Below are 20,721 nucleotides of genomic sequence, written 5' to 3' on the forward strand. Positions count from 1 at the left end.
AAAATTTGGCAGTTGCTTTCACACAACTGACATTTTCAGGCCATTACACACTGTGATAAAAGGGCTCTAGCCTTATCTCCCGTCTCCCTCAACATAAACCACTGGGCTCTTATGAACATGTAGATATGACTCAGGAAAATCTCTCACTGCAGATAGAACACCGAAAATAATTTGAATATGTCCAAAGAGAATAGCAGGTCATGGATTCAGAGCTGAACGGGGAGAAAAATGAGGAGAGACTGCATGGACACGACCACAGAACAGGCGGTGCGAGCGGCGGCGCAGCTCTCAGCTGCTCTGCAAGGACAGAAAGCTCAAGTGCTGGTCTGTGTCCGGCAGCACTGGGCTCAGCCAGAGCCCCTCCCCAGGCACAGCTATTCACTGCAGAGTCTTCTTGGCACTGCCAGCAGTTTGTACACACAATCACGCGTTTATCTGCCCGAGTGTTGCAACCAGCGCTGTCAAAAACAGGCTTGTAGGATGCCTGGAGGAAAATGTCATCCTCCAAAGAGGACTCCGCTGTTCGGGCACTTGAAACGTAAGCGGTCTCTAATTGTGGTGCTGCCGCAAAGGCGGCCATTATCAGCTCCTGTGACTTCCCACCATGGTTTTAGGCAGTAAGGCAAATCCGTGCACTCCTGACCTGTGGAGGCACTTGGGCTGAGCTCCACCCGTAAAATTAATCACAATTGCAGGAATCACGCACACTGTGCAATCAGCATCCCCACAGCACCACAGATGTCCTTAAGAAAGGCTTAAGATGAAATTTGCACCTGGCTTCGCTGTTTACACAGGCTGCAAGTCTTGAGAGCAAGGAAGCAGTACTGCTGCATTCTGCACAATGCCGCCTAACCCACAGCGCCATACCTGGCACAGCACCACTGCCAGCAGGTAACATCTGCCCAGGTGTAATCCCCAAGGGTCTGAAGTGTGCAAGAGGCCACATGCAGCTCTTGGAACACCTCTGCTGACCCCTGTGCCTGTTTGTGCCCTGACACAGGGCTGACAGCCTTCGAGGCATTGCCATGGGACTGCAGCCCCCGGCACCAGCCCTGCTCAGTGATGGCTTTGCCCATGTTTTGTGGGGAACATTCCTCATGCTGCCGCATCCATGCAGCGTGTGGGTAACACCCGGCTCCACCAGCTCTGCTCACAGCCCAGGCTGCTCCTTCCCAGCAGGAGCTTTCCAGCCATAAGTTGGGAAAGTTAACGACTTGTTGAATTGCAGTAATTGCTTATGAAAAGCTATCAACAGATTCCCTCTGTCAAACCCCCATGAATCACCATTCCCTTGACAAACGAGCATTCACTGTACCAAAGCCAGCGGCAACCAGCAGAATAGATGTAGAATTTGTTGCACAGACATAAATGACTGTATCAGTTCCCCAGTTCCTGCCCCCTGCAGCAGACCAACGTCACCCCCACACCAAACAGTGCCCTTTTGGCTCCTGCACAGCACCTGATGCCTCACAGTTTTTTAGCTTCTTATCTTTGCTTTTAGTTTACAGGAATGCTTTTATTTTCCTCGTTCTCTCCTCTCCTCGCACCTGATTGCTTCCTGCCAGCTCCCGTCATCCTCAGTATCACTCAGGGAGTTCACCTGATGGAAACAACCACAGAGTTCAGAGTAGTGACCCCAGCTTAAGGAAGCAGAGCAAACAGTGAGTGAAACCAGGTGGGCACAGTGACAAATGCCATGGGAAAGGCAGGCTGCAACAAACACCGTGGACAACCATTCTCCTGGGACTTCTCATCCCGTTACATCTGCTCTGCAGCTGCATAAGAATCAGTCAGGGTTTGTTACAAGCAGAAGCAAGAGGTGCCAGTGTCATCAGTGCTACCTCTCGCTGGTTTCAGGAGGAGGGCCAACCCCAAGGCCCCCAGCAGTCCACCATGACCAGCTCTGTGCAGAGCTCACCCCACGGGCACCCCAAGACAGCACCATGCCCCTGCACCACAGTCCCATACACTGCAAGAAGCAGAGAAACAAAGGCTGCAAACTGCACCTCCTTGCCGCCACCAGGAAGACCAGTCATGCTTATAGCACTGGTCCTCATCCTGCAATAAATACAATGCTTCAGATTAAACAACCAAATCCCCACAGAAGGGGCAAGCAGCAGGATTAATGAACAACAGGCTCGAGGGGTTGTCGCAGTCAGAGCAGCGAGTGACAGAGCAGACGGAGGTCGTGTAGCCGTCAGATCCCCCCGCTGGGAGTGCCGTTCCTCTGCCCTGTTCTGCAGGGACACGGAGCAGAAACCACCACCTACTGCCTGCACCCCAGGGCATCCAGCTGCTGAGCATGGCTGAAAGTCCTTGCTAAACTACTGGGAATATGACATCTGCTTTATTCAGGCTGTATGTTATGAGCCGCTCTTTCCTTGGGAGAGGATCCCTTCCACCACTCGAGCTGTATTTCTCATCTATGCTTGGCTTTGGCTTCAGGAACCAATTTCAGAATATCCGAGCTCCTTTCCACAGGAAGGAGTCTGGGGTGAGCAGTTTGGCCACTCGATCATCAGAGGTTACTTTTTCTTATAGCTGCTGCTCGCACTCAGCATTTCATATCTACGGTGCTCTGCGCAGCTGGGCTGAAAAAAGCATCCATTAGGGTAACAACTTCTACCTAACACCATCGACCTCTTGTGTGTGTCAGTTCAAATCTATTGCAGCTAACAATAGTTTATAGTAAATGTTTTGCTGTATTCTAATTAGTTCTGCCAAATCAATTAAGCACTGAGATAATGAGCAGAATTCCATTCTTCTTTTACATATCCTCAGTAAAACCTGGGTGCTTCTCCCATACTCAGCGTTGCCTGCACTCAGAATAGCCATGCCATAAGGGACACGTGCTGCTCCCAGACATGCCTTTACGCTCCTGCCTGCATTTCTGGGACTAAGGAAATCTAAGTAACAAGTTGCATGGATGGTTACGGAAAGTGAGAAGGGATTAAGGTCTGAACACATCTCCAGACCCACAGCTGCAGAGACAGCATTGGTGTAACCCAAAAAGCCTTCTCCAGGCACCTCTCTGAAAGCACAATGTTTTTTTGCTTGCCAGGATTTCATATCCCCATCTTCTTTGCAAGGCCTATTTCACGGCAAGGTTATTTGCAACTAGGAGAAGGATTTCAAAATCTGTCCAATGGGATTCAGCAATTGAACACCTCTCTTCTTTGGTCAGAGCACAGAAGGGTTTCTCTTTCTCTACAGCTGTGAGTTTTTTTTTTCCCTGCTGCTTTCAAGATCTACATAAACTGACCCTTCCAAAACTATTTGGGAAGATCCACTGTGTTTTGCAACTCATGTGGTACCAAACCTCAGCACATGGCATTACAGCTTGGTGATGCCAGGGACTGGCAGCACAGTGCTGACCTCCCCAGAAGGTACAAAGCCTTTCCTCAACCCTCGCTCCAATATTCTGCAGCTCCACTGCAGCCCCAGGATCCCATGCAGCAGCACATAGCATCAGTGCCTCTGCACTGCTTCCAGCCCAAACCTGGTGTGTGAGAAATACCAAAGGATGATGGGTACAACACCTCTGGTAGCTATTTTATGCTGAATTAAAATGCCCCCACCCTCCACATCTCCCCTTTCTTACTGAGTGCTCTCTCTCACTGTGCTATAAACTTTTCTCAGCTCCTTCCTAAAGCAATAGCTCCGTACACAGCTATTTTCTAGCACACTCCGTGTTTCAGCAGCCCACTGTTGCTGGGATATCCACCAGAGATGGCTCCTGTACTCCAGCAGCTCTCAGCCCGTTAAATGCTGGTGGTGGCCAGCAAACAGTGGGATGAAAACCTGAGGGCTGGAGGGGTTTTCCTCAAGAAGTGAGGGATATGATACAGCGTAGTACTTTAAAAGCAGATGAAACAGAAAGAGGAACACATGCCCTTCAAATAGCAGAGAGGTACATACAAGCAGAACCCAGACTTTGAGGCAATGTTGCTTCTGGGTTAGAACTGAAATACCAATGCTCTAGTGCCACTAAGAACACATAAGCTGCTGGCACCTTGTGAGAGCAGTGACCCGCAGCTGGGGCAGCCCAGCTCCAGCAGCAGCCAAGCCCCATGAGGCCACTGCTGCTCGAGGTCATGCTGCGATGGAAGAAAAAAGTGGGACACCACAGTTCCAGCCCCCAGCACAGGTCTGTACCGGAGCCTCCATGCACTCCCCATGCAGACGAGCCCTGCTGATGCTCAGCAGGCCCCGAGGCACAACCTCTACAGCTTTGGGACCAGCTGGTCACATCAGCACAGCACACCTGCACGGGCTCTTCCCAACTTAGTTCAATGCAGGCATTCTTGGCACACAGCACGCAGCAGAACTGCTGTCCAGGCATGAGACCCAGCGGGACTCCTCCACTCAGGAATAAATTCTGCCACTCTCTCCAAAGTGGAAGATCACTGCTGACAGTCTGCCACCTCCCCCACCTGCTGCAAGATGTTACATTCCCATTTGAAAGGAAAACAAGAACTGCAACCTTTTCTTTACCAATCCAGCAATAAAAATAAAAGCAAAGCCCTCTGGGAAGTGCTTGGGCCAGGTCAAGCCCCATCACACCCTGTCCTGCAGACAGCAGTTGGGAGCTTTAATGCCATCCATCACCTCGGTGCTGCAAACTTGTGCCAAGGACCAGCCATGCACACACAGCCCTGCTGGGTGGCCACAATGCAAGCCCATGGGGCCAGGCTGCACTGCTGTAGGTAGCGTGAGGCAGCACTCAGGTGCTTCTAATTGATTTCTTCCAACCGCCACAGGTTCCAGCCTGCCCCGTGTTTGCAATAAATTACCACAGCTGGGGTCTCAGCCTTACTGTATTTCCAGCAACTTGCTGGCAGAGGCCGCCAGACTGAAATGTCACATGTTTGCTGTTGCCTACGGGTCTAAATAGATGCCTGCTGGGAGGCAGGGTGAGATGTTTTTGCACCATCCACACCCACATGTGCCCCACTCACCCCTGCCCTCAGCCCCACTCCTCCCCCCAGCCCAGGTCTGAACCTGCTGACATCCTGTAAAGCTGCACAAAGCCCTGTAAGGCTCTACTCCAGCCCAAACCTCCACAGGTACACGGAGGTCTCTTCAGCTGTTGCTGCCTAGGTCAGGGAGACTGGGATGGAAATGGGGACGGGCGGGGACTGACTGCTCATGGAGTACCAGCAGCAGAGATCGCAGCATTGCATTGCAGTGCTGTGTGACACTGCACTCTGTGCATGCACGCGCAGCACCTCCACACACAGCACCTTCTGCCAATAGCAGCAACCCATTGTGCTCGTCCTTATTCCCAACACACAAATTAAGTGCAAATTTCCAGTTTCCTCTCTGTGGGTAATCCTCCAGATTTCTGTGAGTAGATGGAAGGTTGGATCACATTTATTTTCATGTTTGGAATTTCTGAATTAGTATAAACCAGCACTTCAAAGTGGCACAGCTCCTATAAAACCCAGTCCCACGGAGACGCCTCAGTGTTTGGATGCGATGGATGCTTTGTCATTTTCCCATGTGGATGTGAGCTTTTTCTTTGGGAATGTTTCTTTACTGGCTTCAGACCGCTCTCCCCTGCCCGAGCACAGGCACTGGGTTTGTACAGCCTGCCAAGGAGCTGGTTTTATTTAACCACCCCTCACAGCAAAGCTCACTGGTGGTATCTCATCAGTGCACCACAGAACACTGTGCTTTATGAGCATGCAGGATCTGACACAAAGCCAGAAACTCAAGAATTAGCACTGAAACATACTGTTATCCCGTGCCGCCATGTCCAAGTTCTTCAGCACAGAAAACAAACAGCATTTTCAGCCTTTTTGGAGTTGTAGAGTCCAAAACATTTCCCAGGATAGATGCAGATCCCCAGGGTAGCACATCTAACATCAACGAGCAGCACTCTGCCTCCTCATTGCCCCTCAGGGGGCTCAGGGAGGTGTGGGGGTGCAGCAGGCCAGACCTGACCCACGGGGTGCAGTCAGCGGCTGCTGTGGGGATGTGGGCAGGTGCTGATGAGCATTTGTGTTCCTCCTCCCTTCTGAGGCTCAGGCGGTCTGACCCGGGCTCCAGGCCACACAGCAGCCATGCCTTCATGCAGGGGTCCGTGTAGCCACATGTTAGAGAGCAGTCCACTATTTGATACAAACTTCATCACAGAAAGCTACTTCTGCTGTGGGAAAGCAATCCCAGGGCTCACCCACTCACTCTTGGCACAGCAGGAACGCAACCAAACCAAACCCTTCCCTGAGGCACCCTCCTTCCCCAGAGCTGCTGCTGCCATTCACCTCTCACTGACTTTTTAGTGGTGCTCCGAGAGCCGCCCCAGACTGAGCCCCGCAGTGCCACTGCAGCACATGCACCCATCGGCCCCGGCTGCACCGGGCGGGGTGCTGCAGGAGAGGAGCATTCAATTAGATAGAACTGCACACAGGGGGGCAATGATTTTCCTTTCACACAGCGTTACGCCTAACAGCTGCGCTCCTATTTGTACCAACCGGCTACTTCAGCCCAGTGCCTATTCAGAATTAATCAGTCCATCATTAGATTTTATCTTTTTTTTTCCTGAAGGAGTTTAAAACCCAACCACTCAGACTGCAGGAAGAGCTAATGAGCCACAGCTCTGAGAGCAGTGCAGCGCCTATCAGTAATGCACAAAGGAAAAGTTGGGAACCCACTCATGGGCGGAAAAGCAGCGTTCACAACAGGAAGGCAGCAGGATGTGCCTCTGCACCACTGAACCAATGAGCTTTCGAACATTTCCCTGCTGCATTCCCAGGGCTGGAGCACAAAATGTATCGGAGTATCTCCCTGCTTTGAAGGTAGAAATGTTACATTTTTGCACCGAAGAAACACAACCCTGCAACTCTGGACACTGCCACTCTGGGACCTCAAAACGAAAACAGCTTGTTAAATCACTGGCAATTCTAATGAGTAAGGAAAAGGCAAAACAAGTGAAAGCAGTTCCTGTGCCCGGTAGGAAGGCTACCAATAGGCTTGGTCAGCACTTTTAGATGAATATACTTCAAATAAGTAGAATGCATAGAAATATTAGGCGTGAACGAATATTAATAATATGCTTCATTTATACCCTGCCATACTTGACTTCAAAGGCTCTCAAAGTAGCTTTACAAATGTAATCTTCCATTCCATGTGAGTTAGGCTTCTGAGTAAGAGTAACAAATACAGGAGAGTGCCTCAAAGCAGGAGAAATGGGCATAAGGTGACATGACTGCTCAGGGACAGCAGTGCCACATCAGTGCCAGTGGGGGCCAGAGCCCACCTTTCCTGCCCACCAGCCCCGCTGCTGTCTCCATGTACAAGTTTCCTTGCAGCCTGCTGCACGCAGCAGATGTCTGCTGGCTTCTACAGGACTGGAGGCTCAGCACTTTCCAGCATGCTCCTCCAACCCGCACACACCTGACTGCCAACCCTCCTGGAACAGACCTCACCAGCACACTGCCTCCATCCTGCAGGACATCCTCAGCCCACAGAGCGCTTGGTGGGAAGCAGCCAGAAGTGCACCTCAGGGCAACAGCATGGGACAGTTCCAGAGATGGAGAGAATCCCCATTTCACTGCTGAATCTCTTGGGAGTGAGCTGTTTGAATACCTCGCTTGGTATCGAAAATGCTCATACGTTGGAATTATTTTCCTTACTAAACAAAAGTTAGAAAAATACAGCTTTTTCCTGACCATGCAGGAGCACAGAGGAAGCTCCGGGGAACTGAGTGGCTCTGCCACTACCCTTCACAGAGCTCCCACCTCCTCTCAGCCCATCTGACGGAGCTGCCGCAGCCCAGTGTGGTGCTGAGCTCAGGTAGCAGGCGCTGAGCTTCAGCCACAGCCAGCAAGACCCGTGAGTGCCTCCTGCTCTGCGAATGGGATTCCTGACTGCCCATGGCTCCTTGGAGAGCTGTGACCATGCCAGGACTTGGAGACTGAGTCTTAGCGGTATGAACTCAGAAGACAGGACAGCCACCAGATTCCCTGGCTGTCAGGCAGCTTGTAGTTTGCCACCAGGGAAAAACTATCCAACTTTGCCAGAGCCAGTCCATGAACCAGCGCATTAAGACTACATATTTTAACGCAGCATGGAGATGCCACACTAAACACTTTGGTTACCATGGGAAACCTTTCTCTTTGCCACTGGCATTGCTCAGGGAAGCCTCAACCCAAACACTCGATCTTGCTTTTGAAATCAAGCAGATGTTTTTACGATCTTCGATGGAGCTGAGTTATGAATCCTTCCCAGAGGGCGGGAAAAATGCAGTGTTAAAACAGCTCTTTCTTCCCCCCTCGCCCCCCAAAGCATTATACATTCTCAGTGAAAGGGAGAACAGAAGTCTTTATCTGGCCTTAACGTTTTCGTTCACTCGGTAACAAATTGTGACGACGGCAAACTTTTACCGCAAACGAAGCACGGCCCGTCTGTGCGCGCACCGCCCGCGCAGGGCCGTCCCGTGGGAAAGGAGCGGCTGCTGCTGGCGGTGTTCCGCGATCCGCATCCCCAGCCGCGCAGCGCCGGGAGCGCGCAGAGCTGTGAGTCACCGCGCGTCCGTCCGCTGGGGACGAGGACCGTGGGAATCAAACCCTCCCCTGGTGCAGCGGTCAGAGCCGCGCCGCGCGCACTTTCTCCTCTTTAGCGCAACTCGACTACGGGAGAAAGGAGCCCGCCCGGCTCGGATGCAGCCACCGGCGCGTCCAGCAGCGGCGGGGCCACACAGGACCGGTGAGGCCGCCGCCCCCCAAGTTGCAGGCGGCCGGACAGCAGCACAGAGAAGCACAGAGCGTCCCGCAGCCCGGCCCGTCCCAACCCGTCCCGTCCCGCAACCCGCCCGGTGTCGGCAGGTGCCCGCGCAGCCCCACCTGGATGTTCCTCTTCTCGCAGGCGGGCCCGGTGCCCTGCACCACGCTGTCCAGCACCGTCACCATGCCCGCGGCCGGGCTCACGAAGCAGGAGTTGCGCGCGGCGCGGATCGTCTCCTCGATCTCGGCGAAGCGGAAGATGCAGAGCGCAGAGTGCGGCCGCCCGCCGCCCGCCCCGGCGCGCTCGAAGACGCCAAAGAGCAGCTCTTCCTCGGCGGGACCCCCCCAGGCCGCCCGCGCCGGGAACACCGACACGAGGCGGGTGAAGGCGTCGGCGGCGCCGCCGCAGCGCAGCCCCAGCTGGATGTAGGACTCGGTCAGCTTCTTGGGCTCGCCGCTGCCGTTGAGCGTGGCCTCGGCCGCGTCGCCCAGGCAGATGCGGGCCAGCAGGCTGTGCGAGGGGCTTTCCTTGTCGGCCGCGTTGGCCTCGCTGTTGAGCGCCAGGTAGGCGTAGGGGCGGCGGGCGCGCTGTAGGAAGGCGCGGACGAAGCTGAGCTTGTGGCGAGCCTTGGCGCCCTGCTTGATCTTGAAGATGTTGTCGTCGGAGGGGTTGATGTCGAAGGTGAAGAGCTTGGCCAGGTCGCCGCGCGCGTTGAGGGCGCGGATGGCGATCTCCGGCGTGTTCTCGAAGCGGTGGTCCTCCAGGCTGCTGTTGCGGGGGAAGAAGGGGCTGCCGAAGCCCGTGTAGGTGGCGGCCACCAGCAGGCGCGCGCCCCCCCCACCGCCGCCTCCCCGGTGCAGCAGCAGCCCCACGGTGGAAGCGTTGGGGTGGTTGGCGGCCACGTTCAGCATGCTGGGGAACACGGCCAGAGGGTCGCTGCCGCCCGGCGGGAAGCGCACGGCCACGGCCGAGATGTTGGCCATGCTGCGGAGCTGGCAGAGGCCCTGGTAGATAGAGCCGCAGACGACGAGCACGCCCTGCTCGGGATCGGGCTGCAGGATCTTGTTGTAGTTGTTGGTGAGCACCTTGGGGTGCTCGCAGGAAGCTTGCGGCAGCTGCGGCGCGTGGCACAGCGGGCTGTCCAGCACCGGTCCCACCGCCGCCTCCGCCTGCAGCGCCAGCTCGCCCCCCGACAGCTGGAAAAGGCGGTTGACCGCCGCCAGGTAGACTCGGGAGCCGGGGCCGTCCAGCGCGAAGTTGTTGGTGGGGGTGGGCGAGAGGAACTTGCGCTGCACCTCCAGGCCGGCGGCGCGGCCGGGCAGCAGCAGCAGTAGCAGCAGCAGCGGCAGAAGCGGGAGCAGCGCGAGGGGCTGCGGCTCAGCGCTCGCCGGCGGATCCATTCCCGTCCCCGCGCCCATCCCGCCGCCCGCGCCGCCGCGCCGCACACTGCATGAGCCCGCAGCGAGCGGCGGGAGGGGCCGGGCCGCTTCCTGCGGGGGCAGCACGCCCGCCGCCGAGCGACGCCCGCGGGAAGTGGCGGCCGCGGTGGTGCGCGGCGCTGCGCGGAGGGGCGCGCTCACGGCCGCACCTCCCTCCGCCCGCCCCCGTCTCCGCCCTTCTTGGCGTTCCTCTCTTCTTTCTTATTTGGGGATCGTCATGTGAACGTGATTAAGTTGCGGATGTTTTCCCCGCGCCGCGGGTCGTCCCCGCACCGGGAAGGGGTGCAAACGCGGTGACCCTCCGCCTCGGGAGCGTCTCTTACCCGCTCTCCCCATCTTTTCCCATCCGTTTTCGCGCAGGACGGCTGGAGGGCTTTGGAGGGGCGGTGGGAGAAGCCCCTTTTCCCAACGGCGCGTCGAACGGGAGGGGATGTGCCCACGTGCCTCCACCGCCCCCTGTCCGGCGGTCGCGGCGCCCGAGCTCTCGGGGTGGGCGGCGCACGAAGCGGACAAACGGAGCCGAGAACGCCCAGGGCTCCGCGCCTTCCCGCAGCGCGGCCGCAGGGCCCAGGGCTGTCGGTCCTGTCCCATCTGGGCTGTGTGGGGGGAGGGGAGCCCTAGGGGGAAGCGGGGCCCTGGCACGCCGCCGCTTCCCCGGTTCGGTCCGGTCCGGTCCTGCCGGGAGACGGCAGCCGCCGCGGGGAGCGCCGCCCCACCCCTGGAGGAAGCTTTGCCCGCGCGTTGCCAAACACGAGAGTTCAGAATAGGACCGTGCATCTCCTCTGCCCTCCATCGGGCTCTTTTTTAACTGTGGGAAGAGAAAGGGAGAAAGAAGCTTTAATATTCCCAAATTCCACCCACTGAAAACCCACAGCAGGGGAAACGGCTCTGAGATAGCGCAACCTCTGACCCACCCTCTCTTATCGCCGTGGGAATGCTCTGCTTGGGCGGCTGAAGGTGTAAAGCTGCATCTCCGCGATTTTGCCCCGGGTGGGGATGCTCGGAGCTGCGGGGGTTCGGCAGAGAGCCGCTGGAGCGGGAGTTCCGGGGGCCGTGGCAGAAGGTTGCCCGGTGTGCTCGTCTCCTTGTAGGTGGGAAACGAGCGAGGCACGGCACAGAGGGACTGCGGCTCCTCGGGCGGCACAGACGGCTGCGGGGGGCACAGGTGGGCACCGCCGTACCCTGACGTGGGCTGCAGCACCCCGCGGGCGCTGAGGGCAGTAATAGCTGCGGGTACGAATCGTCGTCTGATCGCAGCTCTCACAGAGAGCTGAGCAAAGGAACGCCGTGGGGAAGGCTGTGGTTTTGCTTTCGCCGTACGGAGACGGCTGTACCGCTGCTATGGCACAGGTAACCCTGCAGCAGGGGCGCCTCGCCGCCCACTAACAGCTGGCAGCATTTAACGCAGGGCTGGCAAACCGAGGCTCCGTTAGGCGAGGAGCTCTCTCCGTCCTGCCCGTCCTCATGGTGCTTATTTCCATTTATACAAAACACGTTAGCGAAGCTGATGGGGATTCTGCACTACTTCTGTTCTGGAGAGGAAAATCCTCTGTTGTTGTCTAATCTCATTTCTACACCTGCCAATTTCCCTCACCCTCTTCCTGTCCTCCTCACCCTCGTCAGAGCACTCATTAATACACAGCTGCCTCAGCCACGCCACGTCCACCGAAAATGTGCATTGAATTAAATGCTGTGCTTCCACCCTATCTAACTCATTGTCTCTGCTGATCATGTCATTAATTAGTAGAGTTATTAGCTAGTTGTGAATGTGGGGCTCCCAGTTGTTTGGTCTCTTTAAAACTACAAGTTAGCAATATTTAAATGTGATTGTGTCTTTAATTACATAGAAATAAACCTCCATGATTCCAAACACTTAATCTGCCTATTTTAGGAATCCGTATGGCTGCTTATCCCGATAGCAGAGCATCTTCCATGAGAAATCGGCCTTTTAAAGCACATCAAATTATGCTCCAGATTACAGTCACTTTAATGTGTGTGTATATATATATATATAGGCCAAAGAGCACAGAGAAATGTGGGACTTGCCCAAGGTATCCAGCCCTGCGTTTGTCAGAGAAAAATCCTGCGGGAGATCCAGTGCCCATTTCCTCCACTGAGCTGTTATCTACACTGATACAATTAAAGCCCAAATATTTGTGGTTCTGAGGGATTGTTTGACAAAGATTTCTTTACTGTTAGGAAACAATCCTCTGGTAAGATGCTGAGAGGAATATTTTCCAGAAATGATTTTCCACCCTATTATCTGGGCTGAGTATTGCAGGGCAATGCTCCTAGTGGAGCAATAAAGGGTTTGAATCTCCCATACACACTTCTCATCATTATTTTTTTTTTTGTTGTTGTTGTTCAGGAAGGAAAAAAAAAAAAAAAGGCACCATTGAACCTCTGCTGCCTGCAATAGACCAACGCCCCCCAATTCCCCTCCCATGCCACCCCTGTGCAGGTCCAAAGATAACAGCTTTCAGCTGTCTCTGCGGGGGAGAGGGGCTCAAAACCGTTGGAACTCAAAAACACTTTAATTATTAATAAATATATTTACAGGAGAACAGTTTCCCTTTAGGGGAAACACGAGGTACTTGTGCAATTACTCAGGTTCTACTGACTCAACACTGACAAAAACGGGATCCGAGTGCTTTAACACAGGGAGCATAAATGCCTATAAATGTGGTGAGGTTTTCCTGCAGGGTAACTGCCCGTGGATCTGGAGGAGAGCTGCACATGGTGAGCAGGGTCAGATACAGCAGCTAAGAGCTGAGCTGAGCCCAGGACGGGCACACGGGGACCGCTCGGGTCAGGATGTGCTCTGCTCTGGGCCAGGCAGTGCTCGGTTCTGCTGAGCTCCCTCCTGCTGTGCCTCTGAATGGGTCTTTGGTTCATTTTCAAAACGACAGCAGGTAGGAGAAGACAGGGCAGATTCACCAACATTCAGCAGACACTTGTTTTGAGTCCCTTTTGGTCACTCGCTTTATGTTATGCTATAATGCTATAATGTGATGGAAAGTACAACAGAAACAGCAGAGTCACACCACCCTAGGCTACAGCAAATGGGGACAATCCTAAATACAGCAACAACAGATAGAAAAACAAAGGAAGTAAAACTGCTTACCTTTAGAAGGCCTCAGATATACAGGAATCTCCAGTGATCCACCTCCACTGCCAACCCTTAAATGAGATCTGGGAAGGGGTGGATCCTGGCTCTATCCCTTCCCGTCACTCAGGTACACTGCATGCACCTGAGCTCCCTGGGTTGGCCCTGCCTTCCGCCAGGAGCTCAATCACTGCTTCAGGCTGTGACTTAGTGTTTCCACTACACTTTTCCACTACACTTTTTTTCCCACAGAGCACATACACTGCTCTCACCCCAAAGGCTGCAAGAGAAGCCAAGGTGAGGCCAGGGCCTGTGGGCAAGGCAGGGCTGCCCTGGTGCCATGCACCAAGGGAACTAAAGGGGGTCAGAGATGCACTTAGACATAGAACTCACTGCCTGCTCTAGAACAGCCCTAATCACCACACTTACCTGATGCTCACCAGTCCTGCCTGCCTTGTCAGCCTGGTGTTAGTGCCTGCTGGCACTGAGCTGGATGCAGAAGCAGAGTGTTCAGACACACCTCGGGGCTCTCAGAAACCACAAAGAGTGTGGAAACAAACTGGCTGGCAATCCTCAGTGTGTTTTTGGATGAGCATGGACTGAGCCCGTTTCTTTGTTACTGATCTATATTGCAGGCACTGTATTGCAGCTCATGTATGTTAGACCACCATTACTATTGACTTGGTACATGGGGGTTCTGCTAGGTGCTCAGCAGAAAGATTCAGGCACGGTCTTTACCCAAACATCCTTTCAGCACAAGCAGTGGTGAGAGCTGAGACTTGGAATGGCACTCCTGTGCTCTGTTGCCACTGCGCCATCAGCTGCCAGCCCAAGTGAGGGCAGGAGGGATTTATGGGATGCACTGTGCCTTCTGAGCAGAATCACACTTTTTTCCTCAACCTTCTTTGTTTTCAAAGATGAACCTTTCCCAGAGTAATATAGAGCTGAGTACGTAACACAGCCATAACCTTGTCGGCAGCGTGGCGGCTGGCGCGCATCATGAGGGATTTGCCTCCAGAGAGAGCTGTGCACAGAGCCTGGAGCACAAGGAGGTCCCCCTGGGTGAGTGATGGATTCAGTGCTGGTGAGAGTTCATACACACAATGACGGGATCCTCCAGACAAAGAGGTTTGTCACAAGGCAATAAAAAAAAAAAAAAAAATCTGTTTTCTGCAGGCTGTGCTGGGAATCAACACTCGCACTGTGAGCAGAATGGAGTTTTGGTTGCACAGGTGAGGCTGTCCATCAAGATGCAGAAGTCCCAGGCTCCTCCCTCCTGCAGGTCCACGTGCAATGTGCTGCTTGCCTTCTGTCATTTCTCTGAAGGCTCAGAACTGTGCTCACTGCCCGCATGCAGCATCTGATGCACGGACTCAGATGTGAACAATCCAAACCATTTATTACAAGTTCTCATATCACTTATATACTTTCACAGGTTTTCTTTTTCTAGCTTTCCCATCCACACCTACAACTTTCTCATTCACCTTTACTTGTCAACAAAGCATTCTACCAACACTCTTCAACTGTTCATGTGGGCACTTACCCAATCAGAGCCGTGAGCTGTTCTTTCTTCTTCTAGAGATGTCCTTGGTTCTCATGATGTTTATCTTGCTACACAGCTGCTACTCTGAACAAATTTTCTTGTATGCCCACATCCGCAGTTCACACCCACTTTGGCTGGAGATACGGCCATGTGCCCAAACGCACTTCCAGCTGTGCCCCGCGAGAGGTTTCGCTGTGGCTGGCAGTGGTGATAGTGGTGACGCCCCTCCGACCTCAGCCTCACCCCCTTGCCCGCCCCTCGTCATCGCGGGCCGCTGCCGTCGGAGCCAGCCCAGGGGCACGGGCGCTGCTCGGCTCAGAGCAGCCGGGGGCAGCCCCGGTGTTGGCAGCCCCCGCCTGGAGCGGCGGCAGTGCCGAACCGCCAGCCCAGCCCTGCTACTTCCGACCGAGTTCCAGCAGCGTGGGATGCAGCGCTTGGCTCTCAGCAGAGAAAGCGAGCGCAACGTAAAGCAGAGCATCCCCGCGTGGGATTCGCGGTGAGGGCTGGGCTGACTGCTCCAAACAAAGCGCGGCAGCGCCGGGATCGGGCCTCGTTTGTACGCGGAACTGGTGGTGCCAACCCTGCCCTCTCTGCCCAGCAGCCTCTGCCAGCGCCCGCAGGAAGCCTTTCCTTCTGAAGGCAGAGGATCGTGCCGCGCTGCTCGCAGTATGCTAACTTCGCAGCGAGCGGTTGCTCAATACGTGCTCAGGCAGACAGGCCACCGCTATCAGTTAACGAAAACAAAAGGGAAGGGAGGAAGGCTTACAACACAACAATCGCTTTCAATTAGAGGAAATATCTGTTGCCAAAATATGTCAACGGGATTTGACAGACTGCATTTCTAACTGTGTACTACTGAAGGGCCGGCTGCACAAAAATGCAGCTTAAACTTAATAGGGATTTAAATCCTTCCGCTCTTTCCCACAGTGTAACCATCAGGCTGTAAATTCATTACTTCAGGCTGCACTCCACTTTGTTAATTCAAAGAAATCTGACTTACCTCAGTAGCTTCAGTGCTGTTCTCTCCCACACTTGCAGACCTTCTTCAGGATTCAGCGTTGATGCTCATTACGTGCTTTTAAATGAAAGGACTGAAAAAGTGTTTAACTGAACAGATACCATTTGCTTTGCACACCTCAGTACAAACCCAGGCATTTTGATTAAAATCTCACATTGCTTTAAGGGATGTACCATGTCACTGAGCTCTGAGTCAACTCCATGTGCTGTGCCCAATGCCCCACACCTCTGCTCTACACTGTGCATCATGGAACGGACCCCAGAGAATGCCACCTGGCCCTGCAGCCCTGCCAGCAGCAGAGCCCACAGCCTGGTGGCACCACGCAGCTGCAGCAGGCCCTGCACTGAGCTCAGCACAGCCATCGTTGCACCACTACCCAGCAGCGGCTGTAGGGCCCAGGGCTGTGTGAATCCAAATGCTCCTGTGAGTTCAGCTCCAGCTTCCTGTCATAAGTTGTTCTAGCTGTGGGTTAGGCCCCCAGCCCTTGCCAGTCCAGCCCCAGACACAGTCCCATAGCTCCTGCACCCAGCCGTAACATTGCTCACTGCTCTGCTAGCCTGACCCTCAGTCCCCTCTCATCAGCCTGCCCCAGCTGGGAGCCCTATTCAGATCACCCCCAGCATCACCTAAGTAACTCACCCCGTCAGTGAATATCACAGCTTGATATAAACTGGGCTCATCATCACCTCTAACCCTGATCCTGCCAGGGCCCTGCTGGCATTACCTCCAACCTGGGCCACAACCTCCACTACCCTAACCTTCACCCAGTGCTGTGCCTGAGATCCCCACCAGCCAAGCACCATCTGCCAGACCCTGCCCTGCACACTGCGTGGACTCAAACTCTGCCCAGAATGTGCCCATGCCACCTCATACGAGGGCAAACACTCAGCTGTTGGAAAAGGTCTTCGTTCTCCATGGGGGCTGATCAGGTCCTGCAGTCCTCTCACTGTGGCCTGGTGCTGGAATAGAGACATGGGGTATTTCATTAACAAGCATAGTTACAAATCACTCATCGCTACTCTTTACTAGGGAACCCAAATCACTCCCATACCTGTATCGTGCAGAGGCCTACTCTCTGCAACTTTGAGATCACTCTGTGGCACGTGGAGTCCAGCAGCGTGTTCTGCATTGATGCTGATAGCTGTCTGTCATTATAGCGTCACCAGTGGGGTGTCATGTGGTGTTGTATATTTTTGGACATAACGTAAGCAGTGCAATCTCATTCTTGAAATTTCCCTGGTGGCCCCAGCAGTCTCAGAGGTTTACACATTTCTTACGTGCAGTCAACACATTCATTAATCTTAAAGATAAGCTGATATGTAGAAGTCTCACACATACGTAATATACACATTTACACCTAAAAAAACAAACCAAAACAACAACAACAACAAAAAAAGATAGACGCAAGTACACATTTAAAGTGTCAGCAAGTCCTGTGGTGGACCAGTCATAGCATTTTGGCTTTGTAGCAGAAAAGCTCTAAGACAAAGAGCTCTCAGGCAGTTCAGGCTGCAGAGAGACAGCATCCAGTATGCATGCCCACATGCACAGAGATGTATTTGTGGGTGAACTCACTACAAAAATTAATCTTGTAAAATATGCATTGTTTGAAAATGGCATAGCAATAGAAACATCCACACGACTCTTTATAATAACAATGAAAACAGCTTTGTTTTTTGCTTACTGGGGTAGTGTGGCAGAATGGGCACCTTACTGCTTCACCCACCAGCAACTGCAGCTCCGAACATGCACAGAAAGAGTGGTACAGCAAAGAGATGGGGCAACCTGCTGGTACAGCTGGGAAATGAAAAAGGAGAGGCAAACACACAGCCTGAATAATTAAAATCACCTTTCAAAACTCACTCTTCTTTAAAATATAAACACCATACAGATAGAAACTGGAGTATTTCTGTCACCTGAACGTCAGCTACTCCATCTTTCCAGCTAAACAGTGATCTTTCTGCTATTTCACATCCACATATCCCATTGTACACAGGCATATTTCAGGGGCTGTGGTTGCCACGGGACACCCCTTTCTCAGCATTTCTACCCCCAGAAGAGCAGAATGAATCACACAAACAGCACTGCCATTCAACCTGAGCTTAGCGCAAATGATGTAGCTACTTACATTGCAGTACAGAGCAGTGGCTTTATTACATTGCAGCTTGCCTACTGCTGGGAAGGTTACTTTAAACGGCAACAACCCTTAACTTCACAGAGTTCACCTGAAGTGATCGCCCTAGTTACTGGGAAAGCTCATCGTTACTAACGAGCTGCAGGTGCCAGCTCTGTGCTGGAGGTGGCAGCACCTGGTGCGGGTAGTATGGATCTTTGTTCTCCAGCACCGGCACAAACCCATTTTTCTGATGCCTTCGGGCCAGGTTTGGGCTCTGGCAGCTTCTGTGTCCCCCTGCAGCACTGCAGCACAGCCAGCGGCATAGCACCGACCGGGCAGGATGCGCCCTCACTCCTCCTGGAGCCTCAGCCAGCAGCTGGCAGGGAGGGCTGGGGCAGGAACGTCCAGCCTTGCTCCCACCTTGGGAACCGTTGGCACACAAGAGTTAGTGAAAGCTTTGGGCCGGATCTCAGAGCAGTGTGAGCAGCACCCATGGCAGCTGGCACATCTTAGGCTTCCACTCATAGCCCACAGAGGTGCTCAGGACAAAGCGAAGCACTGAGGTCTCCATAACCTGAAATCCAACCTCATAATCTCCTTATCTCCCTCTCGGCGCTCTCTGTCCTCACAGAGACTGGCTTGTCACAGAGGGCAGGCTCCTTTAACCCACTTAATAGTACTTTTCACCTTCGGGGTCTTTTTGTGCACTGGGCTTATCTTTCCATCAATGTTGTTCTTCTAAATGATGTCTATTTAAGCCTGGGTTAAAAAAAAAAAAAAAAAAAAAAAAAAAAAAGAACCAAAGAACCTTGCTTCTGGTTTCAATCAAAGCTGTCAATCAATTGCCCCGCTGAGCCCAGCCTTGTGGAGCAGCATCTGGCTTCCTCTGCACAGCATTCAAGGAAGGAATCTGGGGGCCAGACCTTATGTCGGGGACCTACAGGCCACTGACCGAAGAATGATCCTGGGATGGAACAAAGTATTCTGATGGTTCTAAGGGAAGTGTTTGTGGCTGTAGACACAAATGCCTTGTTTTGTAGAGAAAGCTGACTTCGGTAGTTTATCTTGTTTCGTAATAACTTGTTTTGCAAGCAGGTGTTCCACTTGGGCTCTGTACCATGCACTGGTCACGCGGGTACAGCGTGCAATGAAACAAACCCTGCAGACCTTGGAGAGAATCAAAGCAGGAGAGCAGCTGCAGTGGAGAGAGAGGAAAAGTGCCCTTTGAAGCAGGGGATGCCCTGCTTGCACTGCCTATTGCATCCACCGCCGGCATGGTCCTTCTCCTGCTCCTGCTCGGTGTTTCACCGTCTCTCAAGGGTTGGTAAATAGCAGTGCACTTGCTTTGGAGTTTCTGCTTGTAATTTACTAGGGTTATCTAAGCGGAGGTCTGTGTGTGTCTAATAAAACTCGTAACCCTCTGTGGTGCTCTGAGTGCACAGTTTGCTTGTCTCTCTCTGCTCCTGAGACATCCTGTCTCTCAGATCCAAACATACCCTGAAACAGACCCCAAGCTCACCGATGTTTCCTATGCCGCAGGCAGTCCCATCACGCTATTCACTAAGCTGCTCAATAGCAGGGATGACAGGTTGGACCATAGCAAACAGGAATTTTCTTTCAGGTCATTCTCAGGACTGCAGAAAGGAAGTGCACGTTGTTCCCAGCAGACCCAGTGCTCATACGGCCTTCAGTCAAACAACCCATCTCTGGCATTAATTCTGCTCAGCACAATTGAAACCACGCTTACAGTGCCCTGCTGCACAGTCCTGCTGCTTGAGTGAAATCTGCGGAGTAAGTGCAGAGGCACGAGTGGCAGAGCCCAGCTGGTGGCTGCTCGGATGCAGAAGGTTGAACAAATATTAGTGGTTAAAGTAGTCCCTAACCAACCCGATGGAATATCCAACAGAGCCCATGCTTTCCTCCTGGCTGATGCAAATTAGAGTTGATTGTAAACATCTCATGCCTAAATTATACCTTAGAGAATCCAAGTAACACCGTTGGCCTTGTCTCAATTACTTCAGTGAAAACAAGGCAGAAAAAATGGCTGCAATTGTCTGGCTCCTTTCATTTGCTGCCTGTCACCTTGCTTGAGACTTCTGCAGCTGGACATTCATGCCAGGTCTGGAATGTAAATGCACTTCTCGCCTCCAGATTGGCACTATCAGCAAACCTGTTTTCTTTCCTTCTCTCTACTCTGGAGAGCTGGGGGAGGAAGAAAGGCAGGAGTGTGTCTGGGGCTGTGCTTCAGGGGAGTACCGCGTCCCACCCCCCAGGCAATCACTGAGAACCAACAGCCAACGCATCTGTTCCCATGCTGGGGTCTCACACTTAACCAGCTGCAGATCTAGCAGCTCTGATCCCACACAACAGATGAGGAAAGAGAGCAGTACAATTGCTCTCCTATGCCAGTCCACTCACTGCATGAAACTCTGCATCTGTTTCACACTGAGGCTGAATCCCAACAACTGGACACAGTTCTTCCCAAAACAAAGAAGCCAACGTGTAATGCTGGGAGAGTCCGGCTCCTCGCCCTGCTCGAGTGCTCAGCGAGGACACAGACAGGAGAAGGGGAGGAGGAAGCATCTCAGGAGGCAACTGCAGAACAAAGAGGTTTAGGAAATGCCCAGGAGCGGAGGAAGCCGTCCTGCCGCGGTTCGGGTTAACACTGCGCCCATGCGGCACTCGGGGGAAGGGCCGCCTGCAGGGAGCAGCTCCGGGCACGCAGCCGGGTGCACATTTGTGCTCTGCTCCTGTGGGAGATGAACGCCCTCG

General features: G+C 53.4%; 1 protein-coding gene and 1 long non-coding RNA gene across 2 annotated transcripts in view; one reads left to right on the plus strand and one right to left on the minus strand.

Annotated features, from left to right (window-relative positions):
- The window catches only part of PLXND1 (plexin D1), a 66,531-nt gene extending 56,266 nt beyond the window's left edge, over positions 1-10,265 (minus strand). Inside the window, exon 1 of the mRNA XM_414455.7 lies at positions 8,847-10,265. Within this exon, the coding sequence (XP_414455.4) occupies positions 8,847-10,145 (1,299 nt within the window). The 5' untranslated portion in view covers positions 10,146-10,265. The remainder of the gene's footprint in view (positions 1-8,846) is intronic.
- LOC107054398 lies at positions 10,190-19,370 on the plus strand. Its single transcript, XR_001468605.4, has 2 exons — positions 10,190-14,334; positions 14,449-19,370. It is a non-coding gene; the product is annotated as an uncharacterized LOC107054398 (long non-coding RNA).
- Positions 19,371-20,721: the final 1,351 nt, after the last annotated feature.

The sequence above is a fragment of the Gallus gallus genome, chromosome 12, assembly GCF_016699485.2.
Source record: "Gallus gallus isolate bGalGal1 chromosome 12, bGalGal1.mat.broiler.GRCg7b, whole genome shotgun sequence".
Classification (NCBI taxonomy): domain Eukaryota; kingdom Metazoa; phylum Chordata; class Aves; order Galliformes; family Phasianidae; genus Gallus; species Gallus gallus.